At 38.7% G+C, this 16302-nt stretch overlaps 1 protein-coding gene across 2 annotated transcripts; it reads left to right on the top strand.

The window, feature by feature from the left end:
• Positions 1-3262: 3262 nt before the first annotated feature.
• On the top strand, positions 3263-14544 carry LOC131722788 (zinc finger protein 583-like). Of its 2 annotated transcripts, XM_059015865.1 has the most exons (3): positions 3263-4033; positions 11880-12194; positions 13277-14544. In XM_059015865.1, exons 1-3 carry the CDS (start codon positions 3763-3765, stop codon positions 14278-14280), a joined length of 1590 nt encoding a protein of 529 aa, XP_058871848.1. In that variant the 5' UTR covers positions 3263-3762; the 3' UTR covers positions 14281-14544. The 2 variants fall into 2 exon arrangements, with proteins under 2 accessions (XP_058871848.1, XP_058871849.1); XM_059015866.1 differs by lacking the exon at positions 11880-12194.
• Positions 14545-16302: the final 1758 nt, after the last annotated feature.

Genomic DNA, 16302 nt, shown 5'->3' with positions numbered 1-16302 from the left:
TTTCTGTTTCTGCTCCTCCTGCTCTCTAACTGAACGGCGGCAGCTCTTGTCTTGCTTGTGGGGTGTCTTGCTCTGACGTGCCTGGGCAGCCACTACCTCCTCCCAGCGTGGGAAAATGAAGGGCACCCTAACCCCAGCTCACCTGCCGCACAACACCACTCCTCCCCCTCAGATTCTTCCTCTTCCTCATGGGTGCATCGCGTGCTGCAGTATATATATATATATATATATATAGACATATGGCACAATATACGGCAAACCAATAAACACACCCAGGTAATGTCCTTCTGGGCAGTCTCGCTGGAGCATTTGTCATGTCATTAGTCATTGCTGATGTCATGTATGATGTCATATCTGATGTGATGCATGGGCATGACAGGGGTGAGTAAGGTTGCGTTCCTTAACGTCTCATTTCCTGACTCTGCAACATTAACGTTATTTTAACAAAGTCTTTGTTAATGAATTTCCATAGTTTTTTTTTTTTACCCGAATCCTCTGCTGTATAAATTTCAAATGGAAAGAAATACATTGTAGTGCAACCCATGAAGTGGAGACACACAAAAAAGCAACCAGACCCCTGTGCACAGAGTTCAAAATGTGACAATGATGTGTTAGTCCAGATTACTGTAGGATATTGTGTTTGTTCAAAGAAAGGCTAGCTTCAGGGGAAGGCTGTAATAATAACACATGGCTGTCACTGTTTCCTAAATATAGGGCTGGTGGTATCTCATTGGTGAAGCAATGTTAACACAGTGCACTTTGCTCTTTTTGTTGTGGATGTCAATGTTATTTAACAGTTCAGTGCTAGAGCAGCACACCCACGTGAAGCCCGCGTCCACTCCCTGCAGGAAGCCTTCTTATTGAGGAACCCTTACTTAGATTTGATCGATTGATTGATTGATTGATTGATTAGCAGACGCCCTGACCCAGGGAGACTTACATATCAAGAATTACAGTACAATTAAGAGCAAGATACAAAATACAATGACTTCAGTCCTAATAAGAGCAAATACAAAACACAGTACGATTTGATATCGGGGCAGTTCAAGAGCAGATAACAGTGTTGATAGCTACATCAGGGTTAGATATGAATGCAGGTGAAATACAAAATACTACAGATTGGGTTAAGTGCAGGATTAAATACAGTAAAATAGGGAGCAGACAAGTGCATTAAAGGCAGAGTGCTATATTGTCTAGAAGGGAAGAGTTGAGTTTTACAGGTCCTGTCTGAAGAGGTGAGTCTTGAGGAGGCAGTCAGGGACTGGGCAGTCCTGACATCCGTAGGAAGGTCATTCCTCCACTGCGGGGCGAGGGTGGAATCTGCAGTATCACTAGTGTATATACTAATATTAGTTACTATGAAAGACACTCAACCAGAGTTTAAACCAATAGTTATTTAAACCAAGACCAGTGTATAAAGTGTTATTGTGAGACAAATATAAAAGGAATGCACCGAGATTGAACTCAGCTCGCTGGATTCAGAGTGCTAGCCATTACACCATGGAACCACCCATACAGGTCCCACATTGCAGGGACTCTCATCAGTGTTTCGTCAAAACACCAAACAAAACTAACTGCACTACACTCTGTGACCACAAGAGGGAGAGAGAGAGTAATAAAATGATGCTCTTTAATCCAGAGCAGTGGTTCTTAACCTGGGGTCCTCAGAGACAGTCCAGGGGGTCCACAGGAAAAAAACTGGAAAATTTTCACTCAACATTAGCAATGTGCAAAATCAAAATGTTTGCTTCTTGAATGGATTTGATTTCACAAAGTTTATGATGGATCTGTTAACCTGCAGCTCTGATTTTAATATTTTACAATTAATAATTATTTATACTGTGTAACAAAGCTACATAATCACAGATGTGGCTAAGATGAATTGTTTGAGAGAAGGGAGAAGAGAGAGAAATAGCTGTGTTTGTACAAACTCAACACAAAGAAAACTATACGCTATTTTTTTTTTTTTTTTGCTTCCAAGATAAACTTTTTTTCAGTTTTTCTTCCGAATGGCAAAGAAACTGCATCAGCTGAAAAAGAGTTTAAACTTAAGAGCACTCTAAAACTAATAAAAAATAAATAAACTTTCCTTTCGTGTTTCAGAATCGCGCAGAGCTCTGCTGGAGCTTCAACGCGTTTGTTTCTCAGTAAATCATCTCATTGAAAAGCTCGACTTGTCTGTAGCTGCTGTAAAAATAGCAATGTTGTTTATGGAATAGCCTGTGAAAAATGTGATGAAATCAAATATGTTGGAGAGACTGGAACTACTTTATATAAAAGAATTCAGAACCACCTTTCATTAATTAGAAATAAAAAAATGAATGAACCAATAGTACAGCACTTCACCAGTCAGGGACATGACATGAATGATGTAAAGTTTGTAGTATTAGAACAGCTCAAATTAGACAATGCGACATATAGAAGAATAAAAGAAAGTAAATGGATAAATAGACTGAACACGATGATGCCAGCGGGACTCAACAGAAAAGAATGAACTAATTAACTTCAATAAATATATAACATTTAAATAAATAAACAAAATTTATGTCACAATATATAGAACACCATTACATCTAATAAGAATAAATCAAGGATTTGAATGTAAACAATAACAAGTAGTTGTCATGCCGACAAAAACCTATAAATACCTCCAATGTTTTGATTCAAACACAGGCTCCCTTGAGAAAGATATGTACAACATATCGAAACGTTGGGCAGCTGGCTCTTTGAGCTAATATATATATATATATATATATATATATATATATATATATATATATATATATATATATATATATTGTGCAGTGACGTGTCGTGTAACGCATATGATCCCGTGGTTGTACGGAGGCCGGTACTGAACCAGTACACAAGTTAATCGGTGCTGTCAAAAGCATGCTTTTGGAAATGTTAACTCGCTGCGCTGTCCGCTGCTTTCTGATGATGTAAAATCCTCTGCAGCTTTCAAACCCCACGCGCGCAGCAGCAGCGGCGGCTTTGGAATTGAGCGCGCGCATGAGAACGCAGAGACGTTCGAAACTGGCGCCATTTCGGATCTCGCGCAGTGTCCGCATCGTATAGAACACCGCGCTCACAGAGCCAACATGGCGAACTCTGCGATCCAGTTTCATAACCGCCTCCGACAGGGAGGCCAGCCAATCAGGCTCACATGCTGGGGATAGAGTGTTTCTACAGCCAATAATACGCGACGGGTCCAACCAGACCCGCCTTCTGCTGGTGACGCTTTCATTTCAGTTCAGGAAATAGAGAGGTTTGTTTTGTTCATGTGTGGAGAGGTGGCTGCAGTCAGTGATGATTTTACAACACGCTGTCTCCTGCTGTTTAAAGGATTTAGGCTGGGATGAAATGTTTTCTAATAATTAGTGATTTTTGTGTTTGTTTATCACCTGCACGGAGTTCCGTGAAAAGGAAAGCATCCCTTTTCTGTGTTGAATTTCACACACAGAGCGGAGCGCGTCAGTCGCAGCTATAGACAAGTCGAGCTTTTCAATGAGATGATTTACTGAGAAACAAACGCGTTGAAGCTCCAGCAGAGCTCTGCGCGATTCTGAAACACGAAAGGAAAGTTACTCCTTGCAAAGACTGTTGTTTGTGTTCTTTCTTTATCACACCAGAAGTGATGAATATATTTGAATGGGAAGGCTACGATAAAAACAGATATATCTTACTAAATACAAACCGAAGGCGGTGTTTCTGAATGCAAAGAGGATTCCGCTAGAGCAGTCTCAAACTAAACCAGTGAAGATGGACGTCAGTGTCTCCGTGTCGTTGTTTCAAGACGAGCTCGCCTCCACCGTCGAGCTCGCAGTGAAAGCGGCTGCAGACAGCGTCGTGTGCGCGATTACTGAAGCTGTGAGCAGCAAATTCACTGAATTACAAGAGGACATGTCTGCAGTGAAGAGAGAGAATGAAACTCTGAAGCTGAGATTGGAAATATCAGAGAGCGAGCTGAAAGCCGTGCGAGGGTGTATAAACGCTGCACATGCAGACATTAAACAGCCTTTCATATTTCAAGGTAAGATGGGTTTTATTGGGTGGTATTGCTCGGTCAATCCAACACCTCAAACCGCCTTCTACTGGAAAGATCTTGGGTCGAATCTCTCTTCAGACACGTTTTAGTGTTTGATTATTATAATAGCACAGCTCTGTCCTAATATTGGTTATAAGGAGTCTAATTGAGGCATTGTGTTATTTTATAGATTATAAGAACGTAGTGCATCTAGCCTAGTCTAATTCATATTTAAATAGGTATTCTAGAAACTAAGAAACGACTATATTGGTAGGTCTTAACCAGTCTGTAATTAGAGAGTCTTACACAGTGTCTGTCCTTCAGGTAAAGTGATGTCTTGTTTAGAGTCCCACTGAGAGTTACAGACCATATTGCAGAGCTTTAGAATAATGATTTGGGACCTCATATCAACACACAGCAGCGCATCGTGTTTTCGTGTTTGACTGCACCTCTGTTTTTAGATCAGTGGTTTCATTGTCTTCAGCTCCAGTGCTGTGTTTGTCTTTGGTACAGTCGCGGCTCATTGGTTTGCTTTAGTCCTGTTTCCTTATTGTTCCTCACACACATTTACAGCGACCTTTCCAGACCGAACTGGGTGAATACAGGGGGTGGCAGCAGCACCCTGCCTTCATGTATTATTAAGAATGGATAATCGTGCAGTATATATTATACTATAACAGTGTGTATTATTAAGAATGGATAGTGGTGCAGTATATATTATACTATAACACTGTGTATTATTAAGAATGGATAGTGGTGCAGTATATATTATACTATAACAGTGTGTATTATTAAGAATGGATAGTGGTCCAGTATATATTATACTATAACAGTGTGTATTATTAAGAATGGATAGTGGTGCAGTATATATTATACTATAACACTGTGTATTATTAAGAATGGATAGTGGTGCAGTATATATTATACTATAACAGTGTGTATTATTAAGAATGGATAGTGGTGCAGTATATATTATACTATAACAGTGTGTATTATTAAGAATGGATAGTGGTGCAGTATATATTATACTATAACAGTGTGTATTAAGAATGGATAGTGGTGCAGTATATATTATACTATAACAGTGTGTATTAAGAATGGATAGTGGTGCAGTATATATTATACTATAACAGTGTGTATTAAGAATGGATAGTGGTGCAGTATATATTATACTATAACAGCGTGTATTATTAAGAATGGATAGTGGTGCAGTATATATTATACTATAACACTGTGTATTATTAAGAATGGATAGTGGTGCAGTATATATTATACTATAACAGTGTGTATTATTAAGAATGGATAGTGGTGCAGTATATATTATACTATAACAGTGTGTATTATTAAGAATGGATAGTGGTGCAGTATATATTATACTATAACAGTGTGTATTAAGAATGGATAGTGGTGCAGTATATATTATATTATAACAGTGTGTATTAAGAATGGATAGTGGTGCAGTATATATTATACTATAACAGCGTGTATTATTAAGAATGGATAGTGGTGCAGTATATATTATACTATAACAGTGTGTATTAAGAATGGATAGTGGTGCAGTATATATTATACTATAACAGTGTGTATTATTAAGAATGGATAGTGGTGCAGTATATATTATACTATAACAGTGTGTATTAAGAATGGATAGCGGTGCAGTATATATTACACTATAACAGTGTGTATTATTAAGAATGGATAGTGGTGCAGTATATATTATACTATAACAGTGTGTATTAAGAATGGATAGTGGTGCAGTATATATTATATTATAACAGTGTGTATTATTAAGAATGGATAGTGGTGCAGTATATATTATACTATAACAGTGTGTATTATTAAGAATGGATAGTGGTGCAGTATATATTATACTATAACAGTGTGTATTAAGAATGGATAGTGGTGCAGTATATATTATACTATAACAGTGTGTATTAAGAATGGATAGTGGTGCAGTATATATTATACTATAACAGTGTGTATTAAGAATGGATAGTGGTGCAGTATATATTATACTATAACAGTGTGTATTATTAAGAATGGATAGTGGTGCAGTATATATTATACTATAACAGTGTGTATTAAGAATGGATAGTGGTGCAGTATATATTATACTATAACAGTGTGTATTATTAAGAATGGATAGTGCTGCAGTATATATTATACTATAACAGTGTGTATTATTAAGAATGGATAGTGGTGCAGTATATATTATACTATAACAGTGTGTATTATTAAGAATGGATAGTGGTGCAGTATATATTATACTATAACAGTGTGTATTATTAAGAATGGATAGTGGTGCAGTATATATTATACTATAACAGTGTGTATTAAGAATGGATAGTGGTGCAGTATATATTATACTATAACAGTGTGTATTAAGAATGGATAGTGGTGCAGTATATATTATACTATAACAGTGTGTATTAAGAATGGATAGTGGTGCAGTATATATTATACTATAACAGTGTGTATTAAGAATGGATAGTGGTGCAGTATATATTATATTATAACAGTGTGTATTATTAAGAATGGATAGTGGTGCAGTATATATTATACTATAACAGTGTGTATTATTAAGAATGGATAGTGGTGCAGTATATATTATACTATAACAGTGTGTATTAAGAATGGATAGTGGTGCAGTATATATTATACTATAACAGTGTGTATTAAGAATGGATAGTGGTGCAGTATATATTATACTATAACAGTGTGTATTAAGAATGGATAGTGGTGCAGTATATATTATACTATAACAGTGTGTATTATTAAGAATGGATAGTGGTGCAGTATATATTATACTATAACAGTGTGTATTATTAAGAATGGATAGTGGTGCAGTATATATTATACTATAACAGTGTGTATTATTAAGAATGGATAGTGGTACAGTATATATTATACTATAACAGTGTGTATTATTAAGAATGGATAGTGGTGCAGTATATATTATACTATAACAGTGTGTATTAAGAATGGATAGTGGTGCAGTATATATTATACTATAACAGTGTGTATTATTAAGAATGGATAGTGGTGCAGTATATATTATACTATAACAGTGTGTATTAAGAATGGATAGTGGTGCAGTATATATTATACTATAACAGTGTGTATTATTAAGAATGGATAGTGGTGCAGTATATATTATACTATAACAGTGTGTATTATTAAGAATGGATAGTGGTGCAGTATATATTATACTATAACAGTGTGTATTATTAAGAATGGATAGCGGTGCAGTATATATTATCCTATAACAGTGTGTATTATTAAGAATGGATAGTGGTGCAGTATATATTATACTATAACAGTGTGTATTATTAAGAATGGATAGTGGTGCAGTATATATTATCCTATAACAGTGTGTATTATTAAGAATGGATAGTGGTGCAGTATATATTATACTATAACAGTGTGTATTAAGAATGGATAGTGGTGCAGTATATATTATCCTATAACAGTGTGTATTAAGAATGGATAGTGATGCAGTATATATTATACTATAACAGTGTGTATTATTAAGAATGGATAGTGGTGCAGTATATATTATACTATAACAGTGTGTATTAAGAATGGATAGTGGTGCAGTATATATTATACTATAACAGTGTGTATTATTAAGAATGGATAGTGGTGCAGTATATATTATACTATAACAGTGTGTATTATTAAGAATGGATAGTGGTGCAGTATATATTATACTATAACAGTGTGTATTAAGAATGGATAGTGATGCAGTATATATTATACTATAACAGCGTGTATTATTAAGAATGGATAGCGGTGCAGTATATATTATACTATAACAGTGTGTATTATTAAGAATGGATAGTGGTGCAGTATATATTATACTATAACAGTGTGTATTATTAAGAATGGATAGTGGTGCAGTATATATTATACTATAACAGTGTGTATTATTAAGAATGGATAGTGGTGCAGTATATATTATACTATAACAGTGTGTATTATTAAGAATGGATAGTGGTGCAGTATATATTATACTATAACAGTGTGTGTTATTAAGAATGGATAGTGGTGCAGTATATATTATACTATAACAGTGTGTATTATTAAGAATGGATAGTGGTGCAGTATATATTATACTATAACAGCGTGTATTATTAAGAATGGATAGTGGTGCAGTATATATTATACTATAACAGTGTGTATTATTAAGAATGGATAGTGGTGCAGTATATATTATACTATAACAGTGTGTATTATTAAGAATGGATAGTGGTGCAGTATATATTGTACTATAACAGTGTGTATTATTAAGAATGGATAGTGGTGCAGTATATATTATACTATAACAGTGTGTTTTCTATTATTAAAATCGATCATTTGCTCAAAACAGCGTGAAGCTGCAGTTTGTTTGTTAGAAAAATTCTAATCATAAAATAAATAAATAAAGTATTTTGTTCAGCTGATGGTAAACAGAATTAGGAAACGATCTCTCATATTGTTTAAAATCCAGACACTTACTAATACAGAGTATAACAGAATTAGGAAACGATCTCTCATATTGTTTAAAATCCAGACACTTACTAATACAGAGTATAACAGAATTAGGAAACGATCGCTCATATTGTTTAAAATCCAGACACTTACTAATACAGAGTATAACAGAATTAGGAAACGATCGCTCATATTGTTTAAAATCCAGACACTTACTAATACAGAGTATAACAGAATTAGGAAACGATCTCTCATATTGTTTAAAATCCAGACACTTACTAATACAGAGTATAACAGAATTAGGAAACGATCTCTCATATTGTTTAAAATCCAGACACTTACTAATACAGGGTATAACAGAATTAGGAAACGATCACTCATATTGTTTAAAATCCAGACACTCACTAATACAGGGTATAACAGAATTAGGAAACGATCTCTCATATTGTTTCAAATCCAGACACTTACTAATACAGGTTACTATTTAAGAGCAGAGAATGCATGCAATAGGGAGAGCCACACCAGTACAAATGTATTGTAATACTAGAAGGGATGTGATTGAATGTATATATACAGTTCACATGGCGTTGCACAAGTAAGCTTCCAATGTTGTTACTAATGATTATTACAAAGGTGGAGTTTGTACAAAAAAAACATGTTGCTGCACTTTGAAGAGTCAGAATTGTGGAAATCACTTGTTTCCATGAAGCTGCTTTGAGAATAAGCAGCTCTCCTGCTGCAGCCCCTTGTCTGCTCGTTGTATTTGACACATTGAAACTTGTATTCTGTGATGACAGTTTCCATCCCAACCATGATCACAATACAGTATGAGTTCACAGAAAGACATTCCTCAGACACTTTGCTGAGACTTGCCTCTGTTGTCCTCAGCTGTTGTGCGGTTTCCTGCTGCGAGGGAAAATGTGTTTTAATTTGGGAGTTAAAAAAGGGTAAAGTAACACTATTAATTAAAAATAAATAAATCAAATAAGAGAAATAGCTCCTCTTATACCCGGTGGCATTATGTTGACTCAGAAATGTCTTCATCTAGACAATGTGGGGAAGCTATAAAAAAGGCTAACAAGATGCTCAGATATATTGTGAGAAATGTTGAATTTAAATCAAGGGAAGTAATGTTAAAACTTTACAATGCATTAGTAAGACCTCATCTAGAATATTGTGTTCAGTTCTGGTCACCTCGCTACAAAAAGGATAGAAAGAGTGCAAAGAAGAGCAACCAGAATTATCCCGGGTTTAAAAGGCATGTCGTATGCAGACAGGCTAAAAGAATTGAATCTATTCAGTCTTGAACAAAGAAGACTACGCGGTGATCTGATTCAAGCATTCAAAATCCTAAAAGGTATAGACAATGTCAACCCGGGGGACTTCTTTGACTTGAAAAAAGAAAAAAGGACCAGGGGTCACAAATGGAGATTAGATAAAGGGGCATTCAGAACAGAAAATAGGAGGCACTTTTTTACACAGATAATTGTGAGGGTCTGGAACCAACTCCCCAGTAATGTTGTTGAAGCTGACACCCTGGGATCCTTCAAGAAGCTGCTTGATGAGATTCTGGGATCAATAAACTACTAACAACCAAACGAGCAAGATGGGCTGAATGGCCTCCTCTCGTTTGTAAACTTTCTTATGTTCTAACCTGTGAGCTCCCCCACTCTGCCACTGGAACCATGTCTCACTGCCCAGCCAGTCTGTGACGTCTCTTTTGGAGGCTGCCTGCAGTGATGCACGAGGCAGGGGCAGCTTCAGTCTGGATTGAAGTGACTGTTTGTCCAGGGGGTCCCCTCTGTCCCAGCAGGGAGTCTCCCTCAGAGGGGTGAGGCTCTACACCGGCTGAGCCTTTGAGGAGGGGTGGCAAGAGCCCCCAGAGCAGAGACACACAGAACACCACACTTGTCGGTTTGCATTCAGCAGGAGAATAGTTAGAGTGAAACCCTGCTTCAATGTTACGCTCAGATTTTCACATGAATTGTTTTTCATTATACCACAGCTTTATAACAGATCTTTGTTTAATTCTAGCTGAATAAATCCTGTGTGTGACCGCTAGGGGGTGCTGCAACCCCAAAAGGTTAGTCACAATAATAATAATAATAATAAATAATAACACATTAATTAAGCAAAAGAAAATAAGTCAACATATTTGTCTACTTTAACTTTCTACATGAATCTGTGTATTCAATCAGTTTATAATCATACAATATCAGACTTATCTAGAATTGCCTTTATTTTGCCATGTTCTTTTTTTTTTTTTAAATTTAGTCGTCGCCAATTATTTTACCCCGGTTTTCACCCCAATTTAGTATGCCCAATTATTATCTGTATCCTCGGCTCACCGCTCACAACCCCCCCGTCGACTCGGGAAACGGAGGCTGGAACACGCGTCCTCCGAAACGTGCTCCTGCCAAGCCGTCATTTTTCGCACTGCAGATCCACAGCAATGCCACCAGACCTATAGTGCCGGAGGACAACACAGATCTGGCGACTCCACTGCAGAGCCACAGGCGCCATATCGGCCACAGGGGTCGCTGATGCGCGGTGAGCCGTGGATTCCCCTGCCGACCTAAGCCCTCCCTACCCGGGCAGCGCTCAGCCAATTGTGCGCCGCCCCCTAGGAACTCCCGGTCACGGTCAGCTGTGACATAGCCTGGATTCGAACCTGCGATCTCCAGGCTATAGGGCACATCCTGCACTCCGCGCGGAGCGATTTTGCCATGTTCTTACCATGGTTTTCTTTTCCAGTTAACTTTTCTAAGGAGCAATGCAGACCCCATGATCTAAAGATGATTGAGGGCATGTTTGGTATCAAACTGCTCAGCTGAATCTGGGGCAGCAGTGTGGAGTAGTGGTTAGGGCTCTGGACTCTTGTCCGGAGGGTCGTGGGTTCAATCCCAGGTGGGGACACTGCTGCTGTACCCTTGAGCAGTGTACTTTACCCAGATTGCTCCAGTAAAAACCCAACTGTATAAATGGGGAATTGTATGTAAAAATAATGTGATATCTTGTAACAATTGTAAGTTGACCTGGATAAGGGCGTCTGCTAAGAAATAAATAAGAAATAATAGTAATAATCAATCTCCCCTTTTCAGAATCCCCTCTTGGCAGTTTAACTTGGGGTGCAGGGCTGCATTCCAGTATTCAGGCTAATTCACTAACCACAGACAGATATTTCCTTACAAAAAGGATATTGCTGCTCTAGAAAGAGTGCGAAGAAGAGCAACCAGAATTATCCCAGGTTTAAAAGGCATGTCGTATGCAGACAGGCTCAAAGAATTGAATCTATTCAGTCATTCTGACAAGGGGCTGGCTTTGTAGAGGAACCTAGCTAGTAAGTAAGAGTTGTAATTTTATACAATTTTGTTTCCCACAGATCCCATAGAGAGCCACGCTATCCCTGAATCTGAAGCACAGGAGGGGCCAAAGATAGAAGCAGCTTACACACGAGAGGAGTCCTTTGAGCAGGAGTGGTGTGCAAGTCTAATACAGGTTACAGAGCTGCCATGTGTTAAAGATGAAGACGTCCCTGAGTGTGTTCCTATTAAAGAGGAATTCATAGAACAGGAATGTGTCTCCATCGCAGAGGAACTTCCTACTGAAAATAATGTCTGTACAGTTGAGGAGAACACCAAGCTGGGATCCAACCTGTGTGATGATTCTCCATCTGAATGTGATCTGGGATTTGGAGGTAATCCTACAAAACAAGCAGCATTGAGCTGCCTATTCATCCTGCAGAACCTGGTACTGAACACCAGCAGTGTGCTTGAGATTCATATTTTAAACAAGGGGAGCTGCCCAACAACTATGTCAACAAGGACATCACTGTGCTTGCTCCTGAGGCTCCTGCTAACTGTGCTGCCACTGCCACGCCTCTTTAGAATGCTGTGAGATCAGCGCTGTCCAATCACGCTAGATGTGCAGCCACTGCCACACCTCTTTAGAATGCTGTGAGAGCAGCGCTGTCCAATCACGCTAGATGTGCAGCCACTGCCACACCTCTTTAGAATGCTGTGAGATCAGCGCTGTCCAATCACGCTAGATGTGCAGCCACTGCCACACCTCTTTAGAATGCTGTGAGAGCAGCGCTGTCCAATCACGCTAGATGTGCAGCCACTGCCACGCCTCTTTAGAATGCTGTGAGATCAGCGCTCTCCAATCACGCTCCTGGAGGCCATTCCACTCCACATTGAACAGGTTCAGTGCTGCTCCTGTGCCTGGATGGAGCTTTAATTGGTTCATTTAAACAACTCAGAACAGGGTTGGAACAAAGAGCAGGAGTGGAAGGGCCAGCTTTGGACACCCCTGTGTTAGATCTGTTAGATCTTTCCCCATTTCTGATAGACTGTTTGCAGTTGTGCTGCTCCCACAGCTTTACAGAGCTGCAGGGATCACATGTCCCATCACGGGGTGATGTCACATCCAGTCTGGTTGCTTAGCGTCCCCAGAAGAAACATTTCAGTAGAGCATTTCTGTGGAGAGTATGCAGCAGCATCGCCACAATGAGAGTGAACCCGTATTGTATGACCCATCAGTCTTATTTTATTTCTTACATTTTATTCAAATACAATATCATGTTTAAAAGCTCATCTCACTACAACTATCCCAGGGACTGTAATGTTTGCTCTCAGCAGCACATTTCACTCTTGTGTGTCTCACAGTAAGCATTGCTGTGTTATTATTGTCATGTTTATGACATGAAGCCCTGCAGAACAGTGCATGTGGAAGAATGCTGTACAATAACCTTTGTCTCTCTTCTCTTTCTTTCTTTAGCTTCTAAAGTAGATGAAGGAGAACACGACTCCACTCCATCACCCCAGTGCAAAAACTCTACTAGAGGCGAACCACAGAGCAAGAAACACAGAGAAACGACACCCCAAGAAGAGTATGTGAAGACATTGAGAACTCACTCAGTTACAATCCCTTCTTTACAAGACAGACACCCACTTACTGTGGAGAGTACAGAGACGCCACATTCTGCATGTTTTAACAATTCAGAAACCCAGGGCAGCTTGAAGACCTTGCCTCATTCTATTAAAGGTGGGAAGAGTTCCTGTCAATTAGACGCTCCTGAAACTCACAAGGGAAATCCCACAGGAGGGACTACGTGTTCCTGGGCTGATTGTGGGAAGCGTTTCAATCATATATCACTGCTTAAAAGACACCAGCGCATTCACACAGGAGAGAAACCTTCCCACATACAGACCAGTGATAAGAGTTTCACACAGTTAGGAAATCTTCATTCACACCAGCGCATTATCACAGGAGAGAAACCTTATCACTGTGATGTTTGTGGGAAGAGATTCAGTCACTTAGGAAACCTTAAAAAACACAAAGCCATTCACACAGGAGAGAAACCTCATCACTGTGATGTTTGTGGGAAGAGATTCAGCCAGTTAGGATACCTTAAAAAACACAAAGCCATTCACACAGGAGAGAAACCTCATCACTGTGCTGTTTGTGGGAAGAGATTTAGCCAGTCTGGAGACCTTAAAAGACACAAAGCCATTCACACAGGAGATAAACCTTATCACTGTTCTGTTTGTGGGAAGAGATTCAGCCTGTTTGGAAACCTTAAAGGACACCATAAAATTCACACAGGAGAGAAACCTCATCACTGCCCTGAGTGTGGGAAGACATTCAGTCACATAGGAAACCTTAAAAAACACAAAGCCATTCACACAGGAGAGAAACCTCATCACTGTGATGTTTGTGGGAAGAGATTCAGCCAGTTAGGAGACCTTAAAAGACACCATAAAATTCACACAGGTGTGTAATCCTCTCCCTGCACTTAGTGTGTGAAGAAGTGAAGTCAGTTGCAGGCTCTTACAGGACTCGAGAACATTCTCAGAATTGCAGACGCTTGGACACCTAGACAACTGGAGTGCATTTGATTAAATACAGAAATATTTACTGAAAACAAAAGAATAAACCTGCTTGATAAACAGGGCCCCCCCTAATCACAATCTGTTCAGATCAAAAGCTCACAGACTCAAATAATCACTAAGCCATTACAGACCTCACCTGCGACCCTGTTGCTCCACCTGCCTCTGTACTGCTTTTACCAGGTTGCACTGCTTCATTCACCTGATAAAATGATAAATTGATGCATGCTGTTTAGAGAAAGTATGACTCTGCTAACTTCATTAGTAAATTATTGTTACATTTGCTATGAGAATCATTATCAATTGTGTTTATTACTTTAACAACATCTTCCATCCTACTTACACTTTGACTTTTTGTAAAAAATGTCCTGATGTCCATCTTTCTTTTTTTGGCTGCCAATCTGCTTTAGTCACCTAAAGCCAAATTGAAGTGATTAGCTAACGTTATTTGGTTAACGATATCAAAACATGCTCACGCACACGCACACGCACACTCACACAGACGTAATGATTTAGCTGTGAAACAAGCTAGCTAGCCACCAAGGACGTGGGGTTAGCAACTAGCAATGGGTCGCTAACGTAATAAACATACCTACCTATCCATTAGGTAGGTCGGTAGGTTTATTCTCTCAAACCCTGTTGCTGACGAGCTGACAATACCTTCAGCCCCGGCACCTGGCTTTCATTCAGTCAGTGGCTCACACTCCTATCAGACTGACCGGCAAGCAGCAGCTTCAGATGAGCGTCTTTCCAGAGTCCAGCCAGCGGGTCTTAACCTTTTTTTTACTCACGCCCCACAGAAATTTATTTGTATATATGCCCCCCCCCCCCCCCCCCCTTTTTTAATTTGATTTTTTAACATTTTTTTATTATTACTGACTATATAGTGCGTTTATTTAGCCGCCTGGATAGTCACACTGTCCATTCAATCAAATATATGTTCGTGTTCGCTTTTTACACACACGATACAAAAAATATCAAGCAAGGAGTAAGTTAGTTACAAAGGGAGGAAGGAGGAGGATTGAAATAATGTGACAACGCATTAACCAACAAACACAAACTAAATATCGAATTAAACTGATTATATTTATTCTTATTTAAGTAAATGTGAAAATTGTGGCACAATATACAGTTTAAGAATGACTAGATTTTTTTAAAAAATTTATTTTAAATCCGGAAAATGACCTTTCACTCCCGAGTCCTTGTGCACTTTTGCGCCTCAATGAAAACAACACCAGACTCTGCTTGGTCCCTGACGTCAGCCGCGCACTGAGTCCGTGTTACAGTGATGCATTATGGAATTTGTAGTTGTATTGTCTGCTGATTACACCCCAAAACCCCACCAAACACCTACAAATCCCAGGGTGCCATTCTTTTTAAACTCCCGGTATCTCTTTCTCTCTTTAATAACTCGCTGCACTCAAAGGGTCGAAATCGGGAGTATCGTTTGGCACGTCACTGTTATTATTACTAGTACGTTATTATTCAAACGTTCACCGCGCCCCCGGTTGAGAACCTAGGGCCTAAGACAATCAAATTAGCGTTTTTTGGGTTTTTTTTGGAGACTGGAGGAGCAACGAGGGGATCTTGAGAGAGTTAACCCTTTGTGGAGCCGAGCGGATAAAACGAATTGACAAAAGACGTTTCAGATTTTAAATTATTGGTAGGGACAATTCAACGGTCCCTTGACATTGGTAGGGACATGGCCCTACCGTCCCTAGCTAAATCTACGCCGGTGGTCTCATATAAATTAGTGGTGGTTCTTTTATAGAAACTAGACACGTCTGTTTTGTTTTTACACATTTATGGAAAAGTTTAACCTCAGAAATGCGCGTCATGGTTACTCTGCAGAGAAATGCACTGTTAAAACAAATCCTAATTTCTTTTTTTTTTTTATTAAATATTAATTTACGA

The sequence above is a fragment of the Acipenser ruthenus genome, chromosome 51 (assembly GCF_902713425.1).
Source record: "Acipenser ruthenus chromosome 51, fAciRut3.2 maternal haplotype, whole genome shotgun sequence".
Taxonomy (NCBI): Eukaryota; Metazoa; Chordata; class Actinopteri; order Acipenseriformes; family Acipenseridae; genus Acipenser; species Acipenser ruthenus.
This window is presented reverse-complemented; position numbering and strand designations above follow the sequence as displayed.

Bases quoted from the DNA above. Each gene is read 5' to 3' on its own strand.
- LOC131722788 (XM_059015865.1), top strand. From the start codon at position 3,763: ATGGACGTCAGTGTCTCCGTGTCGTTGTTTCAAGACGAGCTCGCCTCC. The intron at 4,034-11,879 runs GTAAGATGGGTT...TGTTTCCCACAG, and splicing joins ACAGCCTTTCATATTTCAAG to ATCCCATAGAGAGCCACGCT. The intron at 12,195-13,276 runs GTAATCCTACAA...TTCTTTCTTTAG, and splicing joins ATGTGATCTGGGATTTGGAG to CTTCTAAAGTAGATGAAGGA.